The sequence below is a fragment of the Rosa rugosa genome, chromosome 6 (genome assembly GCF_958449725.1).
Source record: "Rosa rugosa chromosome 6, drRosRugo1.1, whole genome shotgun sequence".
Lineage (NCBI taxonomy): Eukaryota > Viridiplantae > Streptophyta > Magnoliopsida > Rosales > Rosaceae > Rosa > Rosa rugosa.
The window spans coordinates 32,077,018-32,100,510 of NC_084825.1; the positions used below are offsets into that span (position 1 = coordinate 32,077,018).

A 23,493-nucleotide genomic window follows, 5' to 3' on the forward strand; every position below is an offset into this window, starting at 1 on the left:
GAATTTGATATGTCTGACCTTGGCAAAATGAGATATTTTCTTGGGGTAGAGGTGCTGCAGTGCTCTGAGGGTATTTATATAAGCCAGAAGAAATTTGCTAAGGAGGTTTTGGAGAGGTTTGGGATGGAAGGCAGCAATAGTGCGTACAATCCCATAGTTCCAGGTGTGAAGTTGTCAAGAGATGAAGGGGGTGTCAGAGTGGATGCTACTAGGTTTAAACAAATGGTGGGAAGCTTGATGTACTTGACGGTGACAAGACCGGACCTGATGTATGTAGTGAGTCTTGTTAGTAGATTCATGGCCAGTCCGACTGAAATGCATTCACAAGTTCTGAAAAGGGTGCTTCGATATGTAAAAGGCACAGTTAACCTGGGAATCTTCTACAAAAGAAGAGGTGATGAAATGCTGCTAGCCTACACCGACAGTGACTACGCGGGTGATGTGAATGATAGGAAGAGTACCTCTGGTTACATTTTCTCACTGAGTGGAGGAGCGGTGTCCTGGACTTCCAAGAAGCAGCCTGTGGTTACCTTATCAACCACGGAAGCAGAATACATAGCAGCAGTCACCTGTGCTACACAAGGAATATGGATGAGGAGGGTGTTGGACAAGCTTGGCCACTTTCAGAACTGTTGCATCACTATCTTGTGTGACAACAGCTCAACTATCAAGCTTTCAAGGAATCCAGTGTTGCACGGTCGTAGTAAACACATCGATGTTCGATTTCATTATCTACGTGACCTTACAAGGGAAGGAAAAGTAAAACTGGTGCACTGTGGTTCTCAAGATCAAATTGCTGATATCATGACCAAACCGCTCAAGCTAGATACGTTTGTGAAGCTGCGTGAGCTGCTTGGGGTTTGTGAGGTTCCAAGTTAAACTGATTGTTCACTACAATTCAGTTTAGGGGAGGAAATGTTAGGGTTGCATGGTTGCATGGACGCATTAATGCTGCTAGGGTTTCAATTAAGTTGTTAAAAGTTTGTTTTGTTTGTTGCTGTTAATAAGCCCTAATTATAGGGACGTTAGGTAGGTTTTGACTCATTCCTGTTATCATATACCACCAACGAGAGTTGTGCGTTGAGTGGGCTGTTAGTTTGCTTCAATCTCTTGTAAGGCTATATAAGCCGCAGCTTGGTCAATAATGAATATAGAAGATATTCTCCCATTCTTGGTGTTCAGTTCTTATTGTCTTCATACATAACACAACAAAAATTCATGAAGATCCAAAATATTATTTTGGTACAAAGGACGTGGGAGAGTTGCAAATCTCGGTGGCAAAAACACATTTTTCCTCAAATGAACAAATGACACTCTTGCATCAAACCCTGACCCGACCTTGTTGGGCTCCCGATAGAACCGTTTCTTTCTTGTCCTAAAGAACCGTTTCGAGGAATAAATAACTGACTCACTCTCTGCGCCATATTGAAGATCTCTGTTCAGAATGGCCCTCTCTTCCGTATTTTGGCGCCTAAATCTCCTCTCAAAACCCTCAGTTTCTCTCAGAGCTCTAAAACCCTTCAAGCCCAAACCAAGGCCCATGTCCTCGCTTCCCATTTCTTCTAAATCAAATTCCTCCAACTTCTCCGCATCAAAGAATCCAACTTTTCTAGACCCAAAACCTCGTACTCCGTATCCCCAACATGATCTTATTGTTCTGGGCATCGAAACCAGCTGCGACGACACCGCCGCCGCCGTCGTATGTTATTGCTTAACTTTGGTTCTGGGTACTTGTCAAATTTGAGTTTTTTTACTGAACTGGGTTTTGGGTTTTTTTTGTGAATGCAGGTGAAAAGCAACGGTGAAATTCTCAGCCAAGTTATTTCTTCTCAGGTATGTATCACAATTAAGGAAGTTCAAGAATTTGGCTATGATTTTTATTTTTTATTTTTTAATCTAGTTGAGGCATATGGTTTTACTTATGTGAAGTGCATTATATATTTTTATTTGGTTTCTGGCCATTTAGAGTATATGTTTGTGCTTCAAAATGTTAGGTAGTAAAGTTTGAGAGGGCGATTAGGCTATCTGGTATTTCGAGAAAATCTGCTATAAAGAAGTTTCTGTGATGCATAAGATATGTTTAAGGATTCTCATTTTCTGAAACTAATTTGGGACTATATGGCGTATACTGTGATAAAATCGTCCTGATATATGATGAACAGGAAAAAGTAATAGACTTTGTGTGTGTTGCTTTCTGGAGAACTACTCGTTAGAATCAAGTGTATAACTTTATGTTTCTACGTGGTTACTTTTATCTAATTTCGAGCCTTCACCATGTCAAGGCAGATTTGCTTGCTCAATATGGAGGTGTTGCTCCCAAAATGGCAGAAGAAGCGCACTTGCAAGTGATTGATCGGGTATTGTTTCTTCATTACAGTCATCTTTCAACTTAGCATGATCATCCGTTACATGATTTGACATCTGTTACTTAAGACATAATTTGATACGTATGTTAGTGTTGGTAGACACCATCCTTATATTTAATTTGTTTTTGCTACGCTTGCTTTGCCAGTCATCATTTATTATTGACGTCAGTTTTGGATGACTTAGTTATTTCATATTATCGCTTGTAATCCAAATGATTCATTACTATATTGTTTTGGTTTTTGGTGAATTGAAAATGTTTAAAGCTCGGCCTGAATTTGTCATTGTTGATTGCAGGTTGTGCAAGAAGCGCTCGACAAAGCTAATTTAACCGAGAGAGATTTGTCTGCAGTTGCTGTTACCATTGGTCCTGGTTTAAGCCTTTGTCTTCGTGGTAAATTAAGTAGTATCACTTCTTTTTTAAAATTTCAGTGGTGTATGTTTGTCTCGAGATTTTATTACCAGTTATGCCATTTGGTTGGGTTTGGTACCCTCCTAATCTGGCCCCTGTTTAACAACCACTGGAAGATTGTGAGGAAGGAGTTGAGTTGTTTGTTATTTCTAAGGACTTTAGGACTAATTTTTCATTCAATTGTTATGCAGTTGGTGTGCGGAAAGCTCGTAAAATTGCTGGTACTTTTAGCTTACCAATTATTGGTGTACATCACATGGAGGCTCATGCTCTTGTAGCCAGGTGCCTTAATGCTAACTCTCTGTCTCTCTCATATATCTGCACTTCGTCATTGTTTTGAGTACTCTTGTACATATGACAATTGTCTATTTCTTGTCCTAGGTTAACTGAACAAGAACTACAATTTCCTTTCATGGCTCTGCTTATTTCAGGTAAGATAATCTACACCATTCCTGCATAAGGTCGTTTTACAGATTTCAATCAACTTCCATGAGTTCCATCCACATTTTTGTACCACATGACAATATTTAATGTTCTAAAAAGAAACGAATGACAATACTCAAGTGAGTCAAGTCCATGGGTAACTTGTCTGATGCATATTTGAACGATTTGTTAGTTACTTTAATACACTAAATGATGTGTCTAAAGCAATGTTTGTCTTCAGGAGGACACAATGTACTCATCCTTGCTCGTGATCTTGGTCATTATGTACAACTTGGGACCACAATAGATGATGCTATTGGTGAGGCATATGATAAGATAGCAAAATGGCTTGGTCTTGACTTGAGGAGAAGTGGTGGGCCAGCTATTGAAGAGCTTGCCCAAGAGGGTGATGCAAAATCAATCAAATTCTCGGTAATCTTTCTTCTTAAAACAGTTTTTGCCAGAAAGTTACCTTAGGCTTCATGTTTGGTTCTACATAAAGTATAACATATGACCAAGATTTCTGCAACATGAAGTTGAATCCTAAATCTGGTACTCATTTTGTTTTTCTCTAGACTCCAATGAAACAACATAAAGATTGCAACTTCTCGTACGCTGGTCTGAAGACTCAAGTGAGGCTGGCAATTGAATCTAAAAATATGTATGTATAACTGTAGATATAGACAATCATATTGGAAATTGAGTTATGCGTCTTTTCCAGTTTGCACCTTCCCAAAGATAATCTAGCTATTTGATCACACACTCACACAGATTGTGTAACTGATAGAGTTCAGTTAAAGCACAACAACTGATTCTCGATTGATGTTACTGCAAACCATGTCTTTTGTCTAGTGATTTATGTCAGTTAGCGTAGTTATCTTCTTATGGCTCCATGTTTCTAATGTTGTGCAGTAATGCTACAATTCCTGTTTCTTCAGCAACTAGCGAAGATAGAAGGTCCCGAGCTGATATTGCTGCCTCTTTTCAGGTTACTAGTGTTTATCTGTGTCTTTCTTCTTGTCAGTTTGATCAAATGTTTGCCTTGTTTAGGCTCCAACTTTATCTATTCTATAACTTCTGTGACTTTGAGGTTGTCCCTTGTGCAGAGAGTTGCAGTATTACATCTGGAAGAAAGGTGTGAACGAGCAATTGAATGGGCTTTGAAGATTGAACCTTCTGTAAAACATATGGTGTGTAAACTGCAATTTTTGATTCTGTATGCTCCAACCCACCTTTACTTCATATAGCTGAGCATGGATGCCTATTTGTATTCTTTGTGTGCAGGTTGTGTCTGGTGGTGTTGCATCAAATCAATATGTTCGGGCTCGACTTGATCAGGTTGTCAAGAAAAACAACTTACAACTTGTATGCCCTCCTCCCAGCCTTTGTACAGACAACGGTAATTCATTGTATCTCGTTTTGGCTCAACTTGTGGTGTTGGTGATGTGAATTCTAAATTGATAAAGAAGGGCCTGAGCATATTAATCATTTGTAGCTGAAATGACTGGATTCTTTGGATTAAAAGAAAATGTTAACCCGTAGTTGGCCATCACCAAAAATATGTGGAAAAATACCTATTGGTGAAGACTAATTCCTACATGTTAACCTGGTTCCCTTTATATACACAGATCCCCATATTTATTGCTTGTCTACAGTGAAGACTAATCCTTAGATTTTAAACTGACTAGGCGTAATGGTGGCATGGACTGGCATTGAGAACTTTTGTATGGGAAGATTTGATCCACCACCACCTGCAGATGAACCTGAAGATATTGAGGTTTGTTAAAAAACTTTGACCCCTATGATTGCTTTTCATCAAGTTTCTATTCAGTTGTTTATCTACTATATCCGGATCTCTTTTTATTTAATTTTTACCTGTGCAACTCTCACTGGTTGAGACTTCCTACTTTCATTTGCTGTAGTGTGGCTTGGTATTTTCAACTTCTTACTTTTGCCACCAAAAAGAAAAAGCCATTGATAGGAAGAAAAGAACTTAATATTTCCTAGTTCCTTGTTATTACCATAAGCCATCACTCCAGTGATATTTTGAAAAATGCGTTAATGCTTCATGTATCAGAAGAAGATATTGGATTCCCTGGTCATAATAATGTAGGTCAGCTGATGTGTGAAATTTAGTGTCGTCGATCCTAAGATTGGAAATAATGGGATGGGTATATATTCGATTTTTGGCCCTCATTAGCACGCATCTGTATGTCCATTATGTCCATTTATATAGCTATGCCAATAAACTCACATACCCAGTGAAGCTCCTTATTTTTGTGTTGGGATAAGATTTTGCCTAAAGCCGCTCGCTGCTTGGTTAGATAGGCATTGTGCATGTACTCTTATATTATTTCACCCGGAGCCTTTATCAGTTTGTTTATTATGCATCAGTTTGATCTGCGGCCAAGGTGGCCATTGGGGGAAGAATACGCTGAGGGAAGGAGTGAAGCTCGGTCAATGAGAACGGCCCGCATTCATCCGTCTCTGACATCTCTCGTCCAAGCATCTTTGCAACAGCAACTATAGTCTCCATCTCCTAAATCTCCAGCCAATTGATGAAGTTTCATTCTCAGTGTAAAGTCAAGTTTTAGATTTGGGAAAATCGTTGGCTTAGATTGGAACTTTCTGGTGATTGATCACCACCAGTATGGCACTGGCTAAACAACACGATTGGGATCAAGCAAATGTTGTAGGAATGTTGTGAGCACTGTAATGCTGCCCTTGATACCTTACAATCTGGTGCTTAAAACCTTGCGAGAACGTACGTAACTTTCTTACTTTCCCATGTAATATATGGAAGATTGTGTCAAATTAATTCTTATTCATTCTGTACATGTAATAAAAAGGGTGTTCGATAATCCTTTCTGTTAATAGAATGGATTGAAGGTCTGTTTAGCAGATGGCTGTCAAACCTATAGGTCCAATACTTTCTTCTTCTTGTTTTTTTTTTTTTTTTTGAATAATAACTTTCATCTTAAATACACAATGATTAGTACAAGCTGCTGATCATGAGCTCTTACGAGCTGAGAATGAAGCCTATACTCCCCCACTAAAAATTGCCGACAGATGATAAATCTGCAAAAATTAAGAAAAATATGGTGAAGTTCATTAAAATTTGAAAAGTCGGGGGTAAATTGAAAAACATGAAACAAAACCAGGAGCAATGAGACTATATTAAAGATATCTGCCTTCGTTATAGAAAATAGTGATGAGTAATTTTTTCCCTCCACTTTTCGGTTACCCTATTGGCATCCATATCTGCACTCAAAATTGAATAGGCAGCAAAGCCACTCTCATCTTGTGTCTCTAGAACACAACAATGGAAGTGGGAAGGTTACCGCTCTCAGCATCACAAAGAGGCAAGCTCATATCAGCGGGATACACTACTCTAGCTTCGCTCTCATCCATCTCTCCCTCCGACCTCGCTCGAGGTAATCATCGCTCTTCTCTCTCATTTTCGATTCTCACTTTTCTCAGCTGGGTTTCCCTCAAATTCATAACTTATGTATCAATCGCCAAATTTCCGATGTAATTACTCTCAGTGCTTTCAAGTTTGCATAGCTTTGTTTTGCTAATTTTTTTTTTTTTATATTTGATTTTGGTTTACGGTTGTATATCATTCTTAGAAAGCTTGCAAGAGTAGTGATGAAATAGAACTGGATTCGTGAGAAATTAAAGGACTTGGTTTGTGGGTAATTGAAGGATTCTTCACATGACTGTCCTAATTGTAACAAATGATAGTTTACCCAATTGGAAAAGATAGGAAATTGGGAGGTATTTTCGATGTTGTTGGAACTCTGATATGATGGCTCGTGTGACCCGAGTTTGCATTTTGCAACATGAAGTATTGTGTTCGAGTCGGCTGTTTCTAGATACCTTTCAATGACAAGATTTTTGAGTGTTACTGCAGCACATGAAATAAATATGTGTTTGTGTAGATTTTGATGTTTCTACAATGGTTTTTATCTCACTGTTGTTACCTTCGTTATGGATCTCGTGTTAAAGTTCTTTTCTCCGTTTTCTCAACTAAATCTGTATTGATTCTGATGAAATTTTGGGATGTGATGATTGAAGTTTTGTAGCATTCTTTATTGTTTAACAGATTTAAAAGTTCCAGAGAGTGAAGCTTTTGAAATGCTCAAGGTTGCAAAACTTGGTTGTGGGTTGGAACAGCCAGATAAACATACGGCCATTGTCAATGGTAATGACATTCTTTGTTTAACCAATATGCATACATATAATATGAATTTTGGTAAATCAAAATCTTTTTGTTCAGAATAATGTAAAATGTGAAATTCTAGTGTCCTCTTTATTGGCCTTGCATGACTTCAGTAGGAAGCTCACTAGAGCGAAAATACATACACTTAAAATGCATAATCAAAAACCCAGCTAAGTAGCTGGCCACACTATTTCTTTCTTTGTACAATGTGTTTGTAAACACAATGCTATGGGCGCAAAAAGAAGATGCGACATTTTTCTACTACTAACCTCACTCTCTGAGGAAGACTTACATAGTAGTTACATTTGAGTTAAAGAGTATCAGAAGTAAGTAACCTTGATCCTGTCTCCTGCAGGTGCACAAACTGCTTGGGATATCCTCAATGAGGAGAAGTTGTTACCACGCATTACTACATCTTGTGCCGATCTAGACAAAATTCTCGGTGGGGGAATTAATTGTAAAGAAGTTACTGAAATTGGTTAGTCTAGCTATTCCTAATCATTTATTGGAGTATGCTGTATGTTAGGGCAATACATTTATGTACATTTTCTTCATTTTTATGAGCACAAAACTGTGGCAAGCTTTTAATTGGTCAGGAGATGATTTTCTTTGTTTTTTCCCCCTGATTTTTAGGTGGAGTTCCAGGCATTGGTAAAACACAGCTTGGGTATGGGTTTTTTTTTCCAATCTATGTGCATACTCCTTTCATTGTTCTCCAGGGCATTGAATACATACTTTGATTTGCAGGATTCAACTTGCAGTGAATGTGCAAATTCCTGTTGATTGTGGTGGACTAGGTGGAAAAGCAGTATATATTGGTCAGTGAGTTAAAACTTTTTACTGTATCATTCTCTGTTCACAAATATTTCCTGTTGCATCCGGTCTTTAACTTTAAATGGTACTTGCAGATACTGAGGGCAGCTTTATGGTGGAGCGGACTCTTCAAATTGCTGAAGCTTCTGTAGTAAACTGGTCATCTTATAGTGAACTTTTGTGGAAGGAATCCCAAGCTTGCCGAGTTGAAATACAGCCTACTGATATCCTGGAAAAGATATATTATTTTCGGATTTGCACTTCCACAGAGCAAATTGCCCTGATAAATTACTTGGACCAATTCATCTCGGAGCATAAAGATGTAGGTAGAGTATTTTGATCTGGAATGTGCCTTAAGCATCTTCAAGAATTCTTTATGCATGATAATTACCAGTTTCATATGAGCATGTGTGTCTGTTCTTTTTGGTGATAAATTGGTCAGACTTCTGGGTACACTTTTTCATGCCTCGCCTTGTTTCTTTGTTTGTCCACTTCCGCTGATTAATTGTCCATTTGTGAACTGGAACTGGATTTCCAATTAGTTTATCGTTGAATGCACTATATGTGATATTCATCCTGGAAGTACTAATGTAACTCATTGCAGGTTAAGATTGTTATCATTGATAGTGTTACTTTTCACTTTCGCCAAGATTTTGAGGACTTTGCTCTCAGGAATCGATTACTTGGTGGAATGGCCTTAAAGTTGATGAACCTTGGAAAAAAGTACAATCTGGCGGTAAGCAATAGTTTCCATTTCTTGAATTGAGTTCTGTAGTGAAGTCATCATATACTTCCAAATACCAGAAAAGTTGTGTGATTTGAATGCAAAAGGAACAGTCAGCAACAAGACAATTTTTTGTCCTTCTGTCATTAATGGCCCTTTGCAACATGCCAATATCAGTTACAATTCTGTTTGCAAGCTCTTGGCCAGATCCGGGCATGTTTAGTATGAGCAACCAGAGCATGGTTGAGATTTTCAAATTAGTTTGGCTTGCATTAGTCCCTTATTTGTCAACACTGTGCACAACAGGCTTCCCCTTAAGCTCATTATTTTCTAAAAGTTTCTTCGTAATGGACCCTTGGTGTTCTTTGTTGTGTCTTATCTTATCTTTCTTTGGTTCCAATATTTTGCCTCTTGTTGTCTTTGGCAGGTTGTCATATTCAATCAAGTAACGACTAAGTGTACAGAAGGTTCATTCCAATTGAGTCTAGCATTGGGTAAGTTTAGTTCTCGATTATTCAAATCTCAATATCTTACTTTATCACTTGGCATCCTTGAGAGTTTTGCTTCATTTTATTTCCTAGGTGATAGCTGGTCACATTGTTGTACAAATCGAGTCATATTGTATTGGAATGGTGATGAACGGAATGCATACATAGACAAGTCACCTTCTTTACGATCCGCATCAGCCTCATTTTCTGTGACCAGTGGAGGGATTAGGAATTCTGCTTCAAAACACAAACGAATCAGAGTGATGTGAGGTCCCCATTATGATAAGCTACAAGATTGAGGTACGAGGTTTGTTTTTACTTTCTTCTCCTGTAGAAGGTATTTACTTCATTTTCTTCCAACACTATCTTTCTATGTACCCACTTTTGTGTACAGATAAAATCATTGAGAATAGAACCTGCAAAGAAAATGGTAGCCAGAATTGCAAATGATTGAGGAACCAATATGTCCTTTCATGGAACATTGAAATGCAGGTTGTATTGTGCATCAGATTGATTGTTATTCCAACTTTAACTGCTATTTAATTAGATACCTAATAGGTTGCAGTGCCTTGACTATTTGGTGCCACATATGTTTTGTAGATCAATGTTTCTTAATCCGCAGCCAACAATCCTTCATTAACAGAAATGAACCACTTAGTACTGGAATTCGGAACTAATTTATTTTTTATTGACAATCTTTTATTTTAGATACAATCGATGTGGCAGGATGCTATAGAATGTTGAGAGAGGAACGCATGTTTGAGAGAACATATAATATTGCTGGAGTGCTGTTCCCCTGCTCCCTGAAATCATTTGGTCACTTGGTCACTCACCGTCCGATTTCAATCGGACGATTGACAGTTAAGTACTGAGATATATGCTGCCTTCTGTCAACCGTCCGATTTCAATCGGACGGTGAGTGACCAAATGACCAAATGAATCTAGTGACCAGGTGATCAGGGCTGATATTGCTGAATGTTATAAAATATCTGATGATCTAAATATCTTTTAGTTCTAGCAATTGGTCTTTGAAATTTGAAACTTGGGTGTGAGTGGTATTATTTTTCTGATGCATGGGGATCTATGTCTATGTATATTGTATCTAACTACTAGTTGGATGATTTGACTTTGTTACTAAGGTTTGCAACATGCCTTTTATTTTCCAAGGGGTAGCTTTTATTACAAGGTATATGCAGAAACATTGCTTAGACCAGGTTGATGCTCCCATCTGGTTATCCTTCTGTATATGTGATCAAGTTTTATATGATATTTTTCTGTTTTTTTTTTTTTTTTTTTTTTTGGGTTTTACTAGAATCACATGAGAAGAGTAGCAGCCAAGTGCTAAAATATTTTGGATTATTCTTTTCTTTTGGATGATATATGCATGTGGAGAGCTTATATAATAATAACAATATGTCAGCAGAAAGAAAAAAAAGCAAGATAATATAGAAAGAGTGCACTTGTCAAACATATGGTGGTGAAAGTAGCAGCAAATTTTGAAGTATGGATGGAGTAGGAGTTTCAAAGTTTTGAAAGACCAGGGGTTAAATCTATAGCTTCCTAACCAACCTTATTTATTGAACAGATCTTCAACTCTAAGGAATCTTATTAATATATTGTTACCTATATGCTCATCAGATCCTCCACCAAACTCTTTCCACCTTTCTCACAATTCAACAACCCACCAAGATTGGTGCATCCTTGGATTCAGACCATGGTTAGATGGCTGCTTATCAAGTTATTTTATTCTTCATCATCAGTTTTTGTTTTTCAAAAAGAAGAAAAGTTTTATTAGGACTGTGTATGTCCTACAGATATCGTAATGGAACTGTCTGTTTTTCAAATGTTCGCTCTATATAAACAAATAAACCAACTTCATTTATTTTACCGTTTTGGTACAACTACACAATTAGCAATTTAATTATTTTCTAATCTATCTATACTATTACTAAGAGAAGAGAAACAGAAAAATTTTACCAAAATATCCCTCAAATATTAAAAAACATTTGAACTGAAATATTTGAGAAAAACAAAATGGTCAATTAGCAAATAAAATAAAAACAAAAGAAATTTAACAAAAAAAATAATAAATCAAAAACAAAATATATGCAGCAAGTTTCTCCACAATCTGTGGAATAACTTCTCACGTAATTAGAGTCTAGTTTGCATTAACGTATCGATGCATAGTAGAGCGATTCATATTTTATAACTTGTGCCGCCCAAAATAGCAAAAAATGTCACTAACACTCCGGCGCCGGCGGACAAACCAAAGGTTACATTCGATGTTTGGAAGCAATCACCAAGAAATTAAAAAACCACTCAGATAAAATCAAAAAGTCAAAAAGAGGAAAACAATAAAAATAAAAACATACCAAAATAATTGGGTTTTTGACACCCCACCGAAATCTTAGAAAAACATTAAAAAAAAAACTCTCTATTTTCGGTCAAGAAAAATATAAGGCAGAGCATTTCCTAACCTCCCTACCCTCAGTCAACGGCCTAGATCGGTTACAACCGCAATCTAACGGTCAGCTCCAAACTCTACCTGTCCTTTTGTGTAGACGAGAAGCTCAATGCCCCCTCCTCTTCTATCCGATAAAATCAAAGAAACACACCCCCTCACAACTCCCAAACGGTCTCTCCTTCACTCTCCTTCTTCTTCTTCTTCTTCTCTGAGAGTCTTGAGACCCAGAGCCACAGTCTCACAAGCCCCATTATGACTTCCTCTTCCTCCGTCACTCTCTCCCAGGCCCTCCTGGCCCGGGCCATTTCCCACCACGGCTCCAACTCCACCTCCGACCGCGTCTCCCTCTCCTCCGCTCTCTCCCTCCCCACCTTCTCCGGCCTCAAATCCACCTCATCGTCGGCGAGTTCTGCATCATCCAAGGTGTCCCGGCTCCCCAGGCGCCGGTTGGGAGCCGCCAGGCCGGTCCGGGCTGCTGCCGTGGAGACTCTCGACAAGACTACCGAGACCTCGCTGGTGGAGAAGTCTGTGAACACGATCCGGTTCTTGGCGATTGATGCTGTCGAGAAGGCTAACTCGGGTCACCCCGGTCTGCCCATGGGTTGTGCTCCGATGGGTCATATTTTGTATGACGAGATCATGAGGTATAACCCCAAGAATCCTTACTGGTTCAACCGTGACAGGTTCGTGTTGTCTGCTGGACACGGGTGTATGTTGCAGTACGCTCTGCTTCACCTTGCGGGTTACGACAGTGTCAAGGTTGGGTTTTCGATGCTACCTTTTATGTGTTGGAGTTCGAAATGAATTTTGGGTTCGTTTTCGCACAAAGTTACTAGATTTGATTCCCTTTTAGTCTGCATTTGGATGAGTATGTTTTGGTTTGGCGGTGATCTAATTGGTTTGTGAACTAATCCTTTGGTTTTTGGATCGATTAACAGGAAGAGGACTTGAAGGGCTTCAGGCAATGGGGAAGCAAGACCCCAGGACACCCTGAGAACTTTGAGACACCTGGTGTTGAAGTCACCACCGGTTAGATTCGCTCCTCGAAACTTTGTAGTTGATTAAGTAGTTACATGCTTGAAGGTTGACTGACTAGTCTTTTTAGAGATTTGTATTTTTAAGATTATTGTTGTTTCATGCAGGTCCTTTGGGGCAAGGTATTGCAAATGCTGTTGGTCTGGCCCTTGCTGAGAAGCACTTGGCTGCACGTTACAACAAGCCAGACAGTGAGATTGTTGACCACTACACGTAAGATAATATCTTAATGCGTGAGCTCGTTTGTTTTCCTTCCTCTGTTTTTGGTGTAATATTTGTAGCCATTGTACTTAGAAGTGTTATTTCTCTGCAGATATTGTATATTGGGTGATGGTTGTCAGATGGAGGGTATTTCTAATGAAGTTGCTTCCCTTGCTGGGCATTGGGGACTTGGAAAGCTGATAGCCTTCTACGACGACAACCACATTTCCATTGATGGAGACACTGAGATTGCATTCACCGAGAGTGTTGATACCCGTTTTGAGGGTCTCGGGTGGCACGTTATCTGGGTGAAGAATGGAAATACCGGGTATGATGAGATTAGAGCTGCCATTAAGGAAGCAAAGGCTGTGACAGACAAGCCCACTTTGATAAAGGTGACATATTCTGCATTATTCGAAGATTTTCTTTGAAAATTTTGAAAATAGTATACTCCGATGTATTGTCATGACAAATCTATTGCCTTGGTCACTTGTTTGTTAGGGAAAACAAAAGGTCAATTATTTTTGTAGTTTTTTAAGTGTTCAACCAACATTGTCATTGACTTTTTAGTATGAGGATATGCTGCATGTTTTGAAGCAATTTTAAAAGCCCAATATAGAGGTCAAAGAGAACTTGATTCACACAGACAGGCATCCCTGCATTGTCTGGTGAAAGCATTTCTCAAACATGGTTCATTTTGATCGGATATCAGCTAATGTCATGTTGAATGTTTGCATCTTCACCAGGTGACAACAACTATTGGTTTTGGATCTCCAAACAAGGCAAACTCATACAGTGTCCATGGTGCTGCACTGGGTGCTAAGGAAGTTGATGCTACCAGACAGAACCTTGGATGGCCATATGAGCCTTTCCACGTGCCAGAGGATGTTAAAAGGTAAGCCTATCTTATTGCATAAAATAAGATAAATTGCTGATCTATCAGTTTAATCAGTCTGATAAAATAAATTACTAATCATCTTGATTGGTTCTATTTTAGTCACTGGAGTCGCCATACTGCAGAAGGTTCAGCTCTCGAAGCTGAATGGAATGCCAAGTTTGCTGAATATGAGAAGAAGTACGCAGAGGAAGCTGCAGAGCTGAAGTCCATCATCACTGGTGAGCTACCGGCTGGTTGGGAAAAGGCACTCCCGGTAAGTGTAGTTCTGTCTTTAATTGGTTCTTCTTCTTACATTTAAGAATCTCTTTGGTTATTTTAACATGATCTTGATTAAGCAAAAGCATATTTGGGCAACCATTTTGAATGGCACTGATAACACGTTAAGCTTCTTTCACTCTCCAAAATTGGTCTAGTGTCTAGTACAGAGTCTCTGACCTCTTTATTGATTCTAGATAAACCATGTTGTAGAATAATGTACTATGTTATGATTGGATATGAAAACAAATTCATAATGTCTCCTGATTTCACTTTGCAGACTTACACTCCAGAAGTCCCAGCTGATGCTACCAGGAATTTATCTCAGGCAAACCTCAATGCCCTTGCAAAAGTTCTTCCTGGTCTTGTTGGTGGCAGTGCAGACCTTGCTTCTTCCAACATGACTTTGATGAAAATGTTTGGAGATTTCCAGAAGGGTACCCCAGAAGAACGCAATATTAGGTTTGGTGTTAGGGAGCATGGGATGGGAGCCATCTGCAATGGAATCGCTCTTCACAGCCCTGGACTTATTCCGTATTGTGCCACTTTCTTTGTTTTCACTGACTACATGAGAGCTGCCATAAGGATCTCTGCATTGGCAGAAGCTCGAGTTATCTATGTTATGACCCACGATTCAATTGGACTTGGAGAAGATGGACCGACCCATCAACCGATTGAACACTTGGCAAGTTTCCGGGCAATGCCTAACATTTTGATGCTCCGACCAGCTGATGGGAATGAGACTGCCGGGTCATACAAGGTTGCAGTTGATAACAAGAAGAGACCATCTATCCTTGCCCTCTCTAGGCAAAAGCTGCCAAACCTTGCTGGAACTTCCATCGAGGGAGTCGAGAAGGGTGGCTACATTGTATCAGACAACTCTACAGGTAACAAGCCCGATGTTATTTTGATTGGTACTGGTTCTGAGTTGGAAATTGCCTACAAAGCTGGTGAGGAACTCAGAAAGGAAGGAAAGGCTGTTAGAGTGGTCTCCTTCGTTTCTTGGGAACTCTTTGACGAACAATCAGATGCCTACAAGGAAAGTGTTTTGCCCGCGGCAGTAACTGCCAGGGTTAGCATTGAGGCTGGATCCACATTTGGGTGGGAGAAGATTATTGGAAGCAAAGGAAAGGCAATTGGAATCGACCGTTTTGGAGCAAGTGCACCAGCCCCAATAATATACAAGGAGTATGGCCTTACTGTCGAGGCCGTTGTTGCAGCAGCAAAAGAAGTTAGCTAGGTAACTTGTATTTAGCCATTTGGTTTTGCTTGGGGATCAGAGAATAGGCCATATGCAAGTGATTTGGTTCATAGTATGGCCTATGGTCTCATTCACCTTAATAAAAATATTATTTTTCGGTTGTTGCTTATAATTCTTCTGTGTAGTAACATAGATCACAAGAGGGAGTAGGGCTTGAGAATGCTCATTGTATTTTGTAACAACTCTTGGACCTTGCTTGAGTTTTGTAATGTTCTGTGGTTAATTAAAGAGTTTCACTTTCCTCCATTTAACATTTGGGAATACTGCTACTGTTATTGTTCTAGTATACAAAGCTCTATCCGTTTCTCATTGCAATCACAGAAGGTTGGCCCGGATCTGTAGAGCCTAGATCTTTGCAGTCTTTGATATTAGTTATTACGTTTTTTATGAGTGCTATCCTACCCTCCAGGAAAAGTTGGTTAGTTATATTGAATGGTGGCTCTCACTTATTGGCGCAAAACAATGATATGGATGACTGAAAAAAATTGATGGGTGGTTGGAAAGAGAAGTTTTGTTCCCCATCAGAAAAGTGGCTTTGTGTGTATTCTGAACTTGGGATTGGATTGGATATTGGTTTCAAGCCATTCAAAGATAACAGAGTAATCCATGTTCTGTTGAGTCATGATTTGAGCAGTTGCCTATAAAACTTTGCATCCCATAGTGTCCACATGAGGTAGATGATGAGAAAAAATGTTTGACATGTAAGTTTGTGGTTGTTGAAGCTCACCTCAGACTTATCCATACAGTTATTGTCTTCTACCATTCTACCACCAAAACTTCATTGTATTCAAGAATGGGTACTTCAACAGAGTTTAGTCCTTTGGTGTTTCCTTCACTCTAAATAATATCTTTCACTGGAATTGACAGTTGAGTTATGTGCTGGCATTGGGACCCTGAATTATGATACAAGAAGTTGTTTATAGAACAATAGCATATTCTGTAGCTTACAGACCCAATTCATGGCATTTATGCCTTATATTCCTATGGAATCAAGCATCTCCTAAGATATTGACTAACGAAAACTACTCTACTTGAGTAATGTAGACAGGCATAAGATTTGTCACCTAATTCTCTTTTATCAATAAAGAAACTTAACTTGATCTCAATTTAATGTCGGTACGAGTTTTAGATATAAACTTGTAGGGAAAAAACCTCCACTTCTATCATTTTAGGTGAGGGACCAGAGAATAGATCCGCATCCATATTTGCTTATGATGGTGGCAAGCATAAATTCATGAAATAAGAATTAAGATCATTCATATAGAATCTATAATATTTACAGAACATATATGAAATGGATTTGATGTTAAAAGCTAAATAGTGAAAAATAAAAGTACTCGCTTTTCTAGTCAAGACTTATGGTGGCAAATATTAGAGCAGAAGTTTGACGAAAGAAGTATACAGACTAACAAGTGATAGTTCGTGTCTTACATTATAGCCCATATCTTCTTCATCGATCCTGAAGGCCCACTCGACTTGTTTCTTTCATTCTCTTCCATCTTTTATTCTTTTTCTTCTGGTTTTGTATCACCATTTAAGGTTGGTAGCAAAAATTGTCTGGGTGGCGTAGTCGGTTATCACGCTAGTCTCACACACTAGAGGTCCCCGGTTCAAACCCGGGCTCAGACAATGTTATATTTAAATTATAGAGTCTTTTTAATGAGAACCACTAAAATGAGGATTAGTTGAGAAATTTTTGTGAGACTCATTTTTCAATCACATTTTCGCAAATCAACCGTTAGACACTTAGACTCACATTTTCGCAATATTTTTGTGTCACCCACGCCACCACCACGGAGATCACCAGTGAAGCACGGAGTATTCATTTATATTTTATTTTTATAGTGTAAGGTTTTTTGGATGAAGTATTTATCGGCAAAATTGTGTTTCTTTTTATTTTATTTTTTATGAGAGATTTTCAGTGACGAATATTTCTACAGCAAATGTATCTCTTCTTATTTTATTGTTTTACGAGAGACTTCGTCTGATGCATCGATTAACAGAGATACATCCTTTTCATGTATTTTTTTTATGGGAGGCCTTTAGACATAAGGTTTTAATTAAATTAATTTTAATTTTGGTTCATGAATTAGAAACCAATACCGATCAGACCTCCCTATTCCAATTCCATATGGTTAGTATTTTCTTAGTTTTTTTTTTCCCTATATAATTTGTCTTAAAATTCATAATTCTCTCATTCTAGATATGTAAACATGCTATTGAAAATATCAATTTCTTTTTCTATAATTCATAAATTCATAATTTTGTTTTTTGGAACACTACAAAAAGAATTATTTCAACTGAAATAATTAGGCCGAGTTGACTTGAGGTTTTGAATTCTTTAAACATAAACCTATAGAGTCATGAACTTGTGCAATAATACACCTTGCAGAGTTCACTTATGATATAAGAATTTCAAACAAACTTCGTATATGTGCAATCATTAAGAGATTAATCATTAACGTTTCATAACAGCTTTTAACTCTTTACACAAGAAAGTAAAATAATATTATTAACACGTGACCCATTCGAGAAATGAATCACAACTCTTTTATTTAAAATTTCTAACCCACACTCGTGACACAAAATATTAACAATGTCGTCTGAATTTTCCTGTTTGTATATGATTGCTCTACTGAACAGCTTCTTCTGTGTTAGCCTTTGTAAGTTATCTCACTAGTCACTAGGGCCAACGGGGGTTGGTGCAAGAGGTTGACACTGCCACAATACCTATTTCTTTCTTTTTTGGCCAGTTTTGCCTTCTGTAGCAAAACGTGTGCAACTCTTACCAACCCACTCGAGCACAAATTCTCCAAACACCCCTACACATCTTGTTCTTCCCAGAAAAGGCAAGAGTACAACCCTTCAAACCACAAAGACAAAACACCTACTCCATTTTCACAATTCAAACAAACCCCCCAAATCTTTTGTATAATTATAAATACCTCCCCCCACTTCATTCCTTTTCTCTGCGCTGTTCAAATTTCTGGTGTCCCCGTTGGTTGGTGACCAAGTGTAAAGAAGCAATCCCCACCTACGACGACCATTGCCACCAAAACCCCAAGTCCCCAGCTTTCCATTCCCCCAACTCCAACCACCATTTATTAAAAGGACCCAAGTGAGCAATCTGTCAGAATTGAGAACCAGAAACACCAAAATGGCCCAAGTGAGCAAAATCTGTGGCAATGGAGCTCAAAGCATCAATCTTTTGCCCAATGTCTCCAAACCCCAGATACCCAAATCGTTAAATTCAATCTCTTTGAAGTCACAGTTTTTGGGTTCTTCGAATTCTGTGAGTTTGAAGATGAAAAATGGGTTTGTGGGTGGTAAAGCCAGGGCTGGTAGGCTTAGAGTTTCGGCTTCAGTTGTTACAGCAGAGAAGCCGTCGACGGTGCCGGAGATTGTGTTGCAACCCATCAAAGAAATTTCGGGTACCATAACTTTGCCGGGTTCCAAGTCCTTGTCCAATCGGATTCTGCTTATTGCTGCTCTTTCTGAGGTACTTAAAGATTGTGGCTTTGCTGTTTATTTGATATGTGAACTTTAGTGTTGTGAAAATGTGATAATTATTGAGTGTTTTGCATTGGTTGGCTTTTGTGTGATTGTTGAAAGGATGTGGGATAGAAATTTAGGAAGATTTTCTAGATTTTGGTTATTGGGTTTTTTTTTTTCTGTGTCTTTCAATGAGGGTTTAGGTTTGAATTGAATTACAGGGTTTAGAGAAGTCTGTCTTGGGGATAAGAAGATTGGCTAGATTGATGGAATGTAGAAGTTCTATTTGTTTCTGTTTGATTGATCATAGATTCTAGGCAGCAAATTGAGTTGTTGGAATGCTATGCATTGTGTGCTTTTAGAGAGAATAGGGTGATTGATGGTACTTCCTTAGACTACAGACAAGTTTTTTCCATATTTCTGTATAAAATAAAGCATTGTGGTACAGTCGTAGAGATAACTGTTTTTTTATGTTATTGTTCAGGGAACAACTGTTGTAGACAATTTACTAGATAGTGATGATATCAATTATATGCTTGGTGCGTTGAAAACGCTTGGGCTAAATGTGGAAGATGACAAGGCAAACAAAAGAGCTGTTGTGGAGGGTTGTGGTGGTCAGTTTCCTATGGGGAATAAATCCGGAGAGGAAGTTCAACTTTTCCTTGGAAATGCTGGAACAGCAATGAGGCCGTTGACTGCGGCAGTAACTGCTGCTGGTGGACATTCTAGGTATGTCTTACTGCTATGAACTAAGATTGTGTTTTCTGCCTTTAAACAGAAACTTATATATACTTGTATATATTTTCATTTATCCAAATACAAACCTATATAATATCCAAATGACCTTCATATACTGTTCAATATGTTTCAGGTATGTACTTGATGGGGTGCCCCGAATGAGGGAGAGACCAATTGGAGATTTGGTCACTGGTCTTAAGCAGCTTGGTGCAGATGTTGACTGTTTTCTTGGAACAGACTGTCCTCCTGTTCGTGTAATTGGAAAGGGAGGCCTTCCAGGAGGCAAGGTGCGGTTTGCCTTATCTCTTACATTTATGGTTGCATGGTTTGATCAATTGCATCTGTGAACTGTAAGAAGCCATGTTAGTCTAATTTTTTTGGGTATTTGAACTTTATTGTGCTATCTAAGAATAGAATATTACTCTTATATGTGTCAAGACATGATTTCTTCTTCCAGCTTAAAAGCAAACTATTGCAAATATGCAGTTTTCCCTTTATCTAGTGGAATTTTTCTATGGGGAAAGATCCATTTTCATTCTTAGAGTTGTTGGTTATCAAAGGGGAGTGATTTTTTACTCTGTTTCATTCTTATTGTTCTTTTATACGTTTCTTTTTGGTTCTTTTTTCAATACATTGCCTCACACCACATTTTTGTTCCCATTTAAAAATGTAAGGATGTAAGGGGAGTGGTAATGTCTGCAGTATTGATTAACTAGATCATTTTACTCCACAATTTGTTTGCAGGTGAAGCTCTCTGGATCAATCAGTAGTCAATATTTGACTTCTTTGCTTATGGCGGCTCCTTTGGCTCTGGGAGATGTTGAAGTTGAGATTATTGATAAGCTGATTTCCATTCCATATGTTGAAATGACTTTGAAATTGATGGAACGCTTTGGGGTCACAGTGGAACATAGTGATAGCTGGGATCGATTTTTGGTCCGAGGAGGTCAAAAATACAAGTATGTTTTGTTTAATATATTACTGCAGCACTTTTCATTGGTAAAGAATTATATATCTGCTGAATTTTGTGAGCATGGCTGCATTGTGTATAACAATGTGAAATAATGTCAGGTCTCCTGGAAAAGCCTTTGTCGAAGGTGATGCTTCAAGTGCTAGTTACTTTCTAGCTGGTGCTGCAGTAACGGGTGGGACTGTAACTGTTGAAGGCTGTGGCACAAGCAGTTTACAGGTATTTTGCACAGACCAACATATGTTTAATTCTGCCCACTTTCCAGTCTATTCCTGTAAACTTTTTAGTTGAATGACAAGTCTATTGTACGTGAAAAAACTATTTTCCAATTAGCAATTGCAATACCTCTTAGATACTTTTAAAAATATGTTGAATTATGTTGAAGTTCAAATAATCTGACATCTGTTGGTGTTTTATCAATCAAGGGAGATGTAAAATTTGCTGAAGTTCTTGAAAAGATGGGCGCTGAAGTTACCTGGACAGAGAATAGTGTCACCGTCACAGGACCTCCACGACATTCTTCTGGAAGAAAGCACTTGAAAGCTGTTGATGTCAACATGAACAAGATGCCAGATGTTGCCATGACTCTTGCTGTAGTTGCTCTTTTTGCTGATGGTCCAACTGCCATAAGAGATGGTAAGTTGCAGTCTTTTATTTGTTGAATGGTTTGTGCTTGATATTTTTGTTTTATGTAGACAGGAAAAGGGAAAGGATAGGTGCATAGATCTGAATGTTTCGAGGCAAATAAGCAATTAAATTTTCAAAAAGAAAGAACATAAAGAAGAATAAATGAATTCAAAGCAAAAACAAAATTATAAGAATTATGCGGCAATACTGGAAGCTTAATTGGAATATAAGGTTCCATCGGCACTGTACTTCAATTGTCATTTGCCATGAAATACAGTGAACTTATGGAGATTCCCATTTGGTGAGTCCTATCAATTGTAAGGCTTAGGATCTTACTGTGTGGAGTAAGACGGGATGGGGTATGACTTGTATGACATTTTGTTGCTGAAAGTGCAAGTGAAATGCAACTGGAGTTTTTGAACCATGCAATTCCTATTTTCTCAGTCCTCCACTTAACAGCTAGTACAAGCACTTAAACTGAAACTATGAGTGGTCACTATTATAGTGGTTTCACATCTTTCTCTCCTTAATTTACAAATCAACCTCTGAGGTTAACAGAAGGCCTGTTGAAAGATTATGGCCCCCTAGAGAGAAGAGTTGAGACAAAGCTTATTTACATAGTTTTCAGAAGATTAAGAAAATTCTTTCAGGTTGAAGCCTTTGTTGATTATGTGTAATTCGAGTACCAATCTTTCTGCTTATCCGAAGGAAGTGCTTATGATCTTAAATTCTGCATGTTTTGAAGAAGTCACTTGGGAAACTATTTCCCCTAAACACGGGCCTTAACTGCTTGAGTTTTTATTCTTCAGTGGCAAGCTGGAGAGTGAAGGAGACAGAAAGGATGATTGCCATTTGCACCGAACTCAGGAAGGTTAGTTTCTAGGGCTTTTCTTCCACCTTGAATGTTCCTACACCCTTTTCTTATTCCTTCTTTAACATGTCTGGACATAATATTTCAGTTGGGAGCAACTGTTGAAGAAGGGCCTGATTACTGTGTAATCACACCACCGGAAAAACTAAATGTAACAGCCATAGACACATACGATGACCACAGAATGGCCATGGCATTCTCCCTTGCTGCCTGTGGAGACGTTCCCGTTACCATCAAGGATCCTGGTTGCACCAGAAAAACATTCCCCAACTACTTCGATGTCCTGGAGAAGTTTACAAAACATTAAACAGCTATTACAAGACACTTATCTGTAGAGCAAGAAAGGGAACAAAGGAGGGATCATTCTTCTGCCTCTACAACCAATGCAGTGCAGATCAAAGCGAGCCTTTTCTATTCTCTTTATGGCATTGTAATATTAGATTGTCATATTTTTAAGCTTTGCTCATTATGTTTCTGAGATTGTGATCTTGTTCTACACAATAATAGTGCTTAATTTTCTTGGATCTGCAGACCCTTTTTCTTTGTACTTTTCCATGGGACCAATTCCTTCACATAATTCTATGAAGCTCTATGAGTCTACCTTAAAGGCTAAAACCACTTCTCTGCACAAGACTTGCAGCAGCACCGCCCTTAATGTACTATATTGCAAGAATAGATGATTGAAACTTACTTTATTTAGCAAACTCCGAACTTTGTGTGGATATAATCACATGTCATTGTCCAGCTTACATTAAATTGCAGGGCATGTTACATGATGCCAGGTGTTTTAATAAAGGACTACCAATGCGTGTTCCCCCGTCTTTTTTTCTATCAGATTCACATGGAGACTGGTGGTACGTACCTAAATTTTAAGTTTAATTTTCCATTTTCCAATATATATTGCAAATTGGGAGTCGATCAATCTTAAGGATCTAGTTTACTTAACTATGTAGTATTCTTGGTATCTGTTTTTGCTACAATTTATAATCACAATCACCTTGACTAAATGATATTTGAGTAGATTGAGATGGGAATGAATTTATGGTTGTATAGGTTTTACTTGACTTTTCCTCCGAACCCAGTCTTACAAATCTTAAGGTTTTATTTGTGGTTGAAGATTGATCCATACAATTCAATAATAAAAGACTTTCATTGAATTAGGGAACTTAATAATGCTTCAATGAATGTAGTACTCTAGATTTTTCAATTGTTAGATCTACTTGTTTATCGGATGC

At 38.3% G+C, this 23,493-nt stretch overlaps 4 protein-coding genes and 1 non-coding gene across 8 annotated transcripts; all 5 read left to right on the top strand.

The window, feature by feature from the left end:
- The first annotated feature begins 1,182 nt into the window (after positions 1-1,182).
- On the top strand, positions 1,183-5,787 carry LOC133715461 (probable tRNA N6-adenosine threonylcarbamoyltransferase, mitochondrial). Of its 2 annotated transcripts, XM_062141968.1 has the most exons (13): positions 1,190-1,699; positions 1,789-1,833; positions 2,283-2,357; positions 2,662-2,758; positions 2,968-3,058; positions 3,158-3,207; positions 3,441-3,631; positions 3,775-3,860; positions 4,112-4,187; positions 4,306-4,389; positions 4,484-4,598; positions 4,888-4,976; positions 5,594-5,787. In XM_062141968.1, exons 1-13 carry the CDS (start codon positions 1,445-1,447, stop codon positions 5,726-5,728), a joined length of 1,389 nt encoding a protein of 462 aa, XP_061997952.1. In that variant the 5' UTR covers positions 1,190-1,444; the 3' UTR covers positions 5,729-5,787. The 2 variants fall into 2 exon arrangements, with proteins under 2 accessions (XP_061997953.1, XP_061997952.1); XM_062141969.1 differs by lacking the exon at positions 5,594-5,787 and having other exon boundaries at positions 1,183-1,699; positions 4,828-4,961.
- A 439-nt stretch (positions 5,788-6,226) lies between these two features.
- Positions 6,227-10,256, top strand: LOC133715462 (DNA repair protein RAD51 homolog 3). Of its 3 annotated transcripts, none has more exons than XM_062141971.1 (10): positions 6,227-6,633; positions 7,305-7,403; positions 7,777-7,899; positions 8,055-8,088; positions 8,169-8,239; positions 8,330-8,556; positions 8,839-8,970; positions 9,386-9,452; positions 9,540-9,741; positions 9,831-10,256. In XM_062141971.1, the coding sequence occupies exons 1-9, from the start codon at positions 6,522-6,524 to the stop codon at positions 9,713-9,715; spliced, it is 1,041 nt and encodes a 346-aa protein (XP_061997955.1). In that variant the 5' UTR covers positions 6,227-6,521; the 3' UTR covers positions 9,716-9,741; positions 9,831-10,256. The 3 variants fall into 3 exon arrangements, with proteins under 3 accessions (XP_061997955.1, XP_061997954.1, XP_061997956.1); XM_062141970.1 differs by having other exon boundaries at positions 9,540-9,746; positions 9,841-10,255; XM_062141972.1 differs by lacking the exon at positions 9,831-10,256 and having other exon boundaries at positions 8,907-8,970; positions 9,540-9,679.
- Positions 10,257-12,049: 1,793 nt separating this feature from the next.
- LOC133715460 (transketolase, chloroplastic) lies at positions 12,050-15,806 on the top strand. Its single transcript, XM_062141967.1, has 7 exons — positions 12,050-12,669; positions 12,849-12,939; positions 13,053-13,158; positions 13,259-13,541; positions 13,893-14,041; positions 14,144-14,297; positions 14,580-15,806. Exons 1-7 carry the CDS (start codon positions 12,163-12,165, stop codon positions 15,537-15,539), a joined length of 2,250 nt encoding a protein of 749 aa, XP_061997951.1. The 5' UTR covers positions 12,050-12,162; the 3' UTR covers positions 15,540-15,806.
- Positions 15,807-17,115: 1,309 nt separating this feature from the next.
- TRNAV-CAC (transfer RNA valine (anticodon CAC)) lies at positions 17,116-17,189 on the top strand. Its single transcript has one exon. It is a non-coding gene; the product is annotated as a tRNA-Val (tRNA).
- A 1,203-nt stretch (positions 17,190-18,392) lies between these two features.
- Positions 18,393-22,782, top strand: LOC133715076 (3-phosphoshikimate 1-carboxyvinyltransferase 2). The gene is made up of 8 exons (XM_062141395.1): positions 18,393-19,059; positions 19,537-19,781; positions 19,924-20,077; positions 20,535-20,749; positions 20,862-20,979; positions 21,186-21,396; positions 22,197-22,258; positions 22,347-22,782. The coding sequence occupies exons 1-8, from the start codon at positions 18,718-18,720 to the stop codon at positions 22,563-22,565; spliced, it is 1,566 nt and encodes a 521-aa protein (XP_061997379.1). The 5' UTR covers positions 18,393-18,717; the 3' UTR covers positions 22,566-22,782.
- Positions 22,783-23,493: the final 711 nt, after the last annotated feature.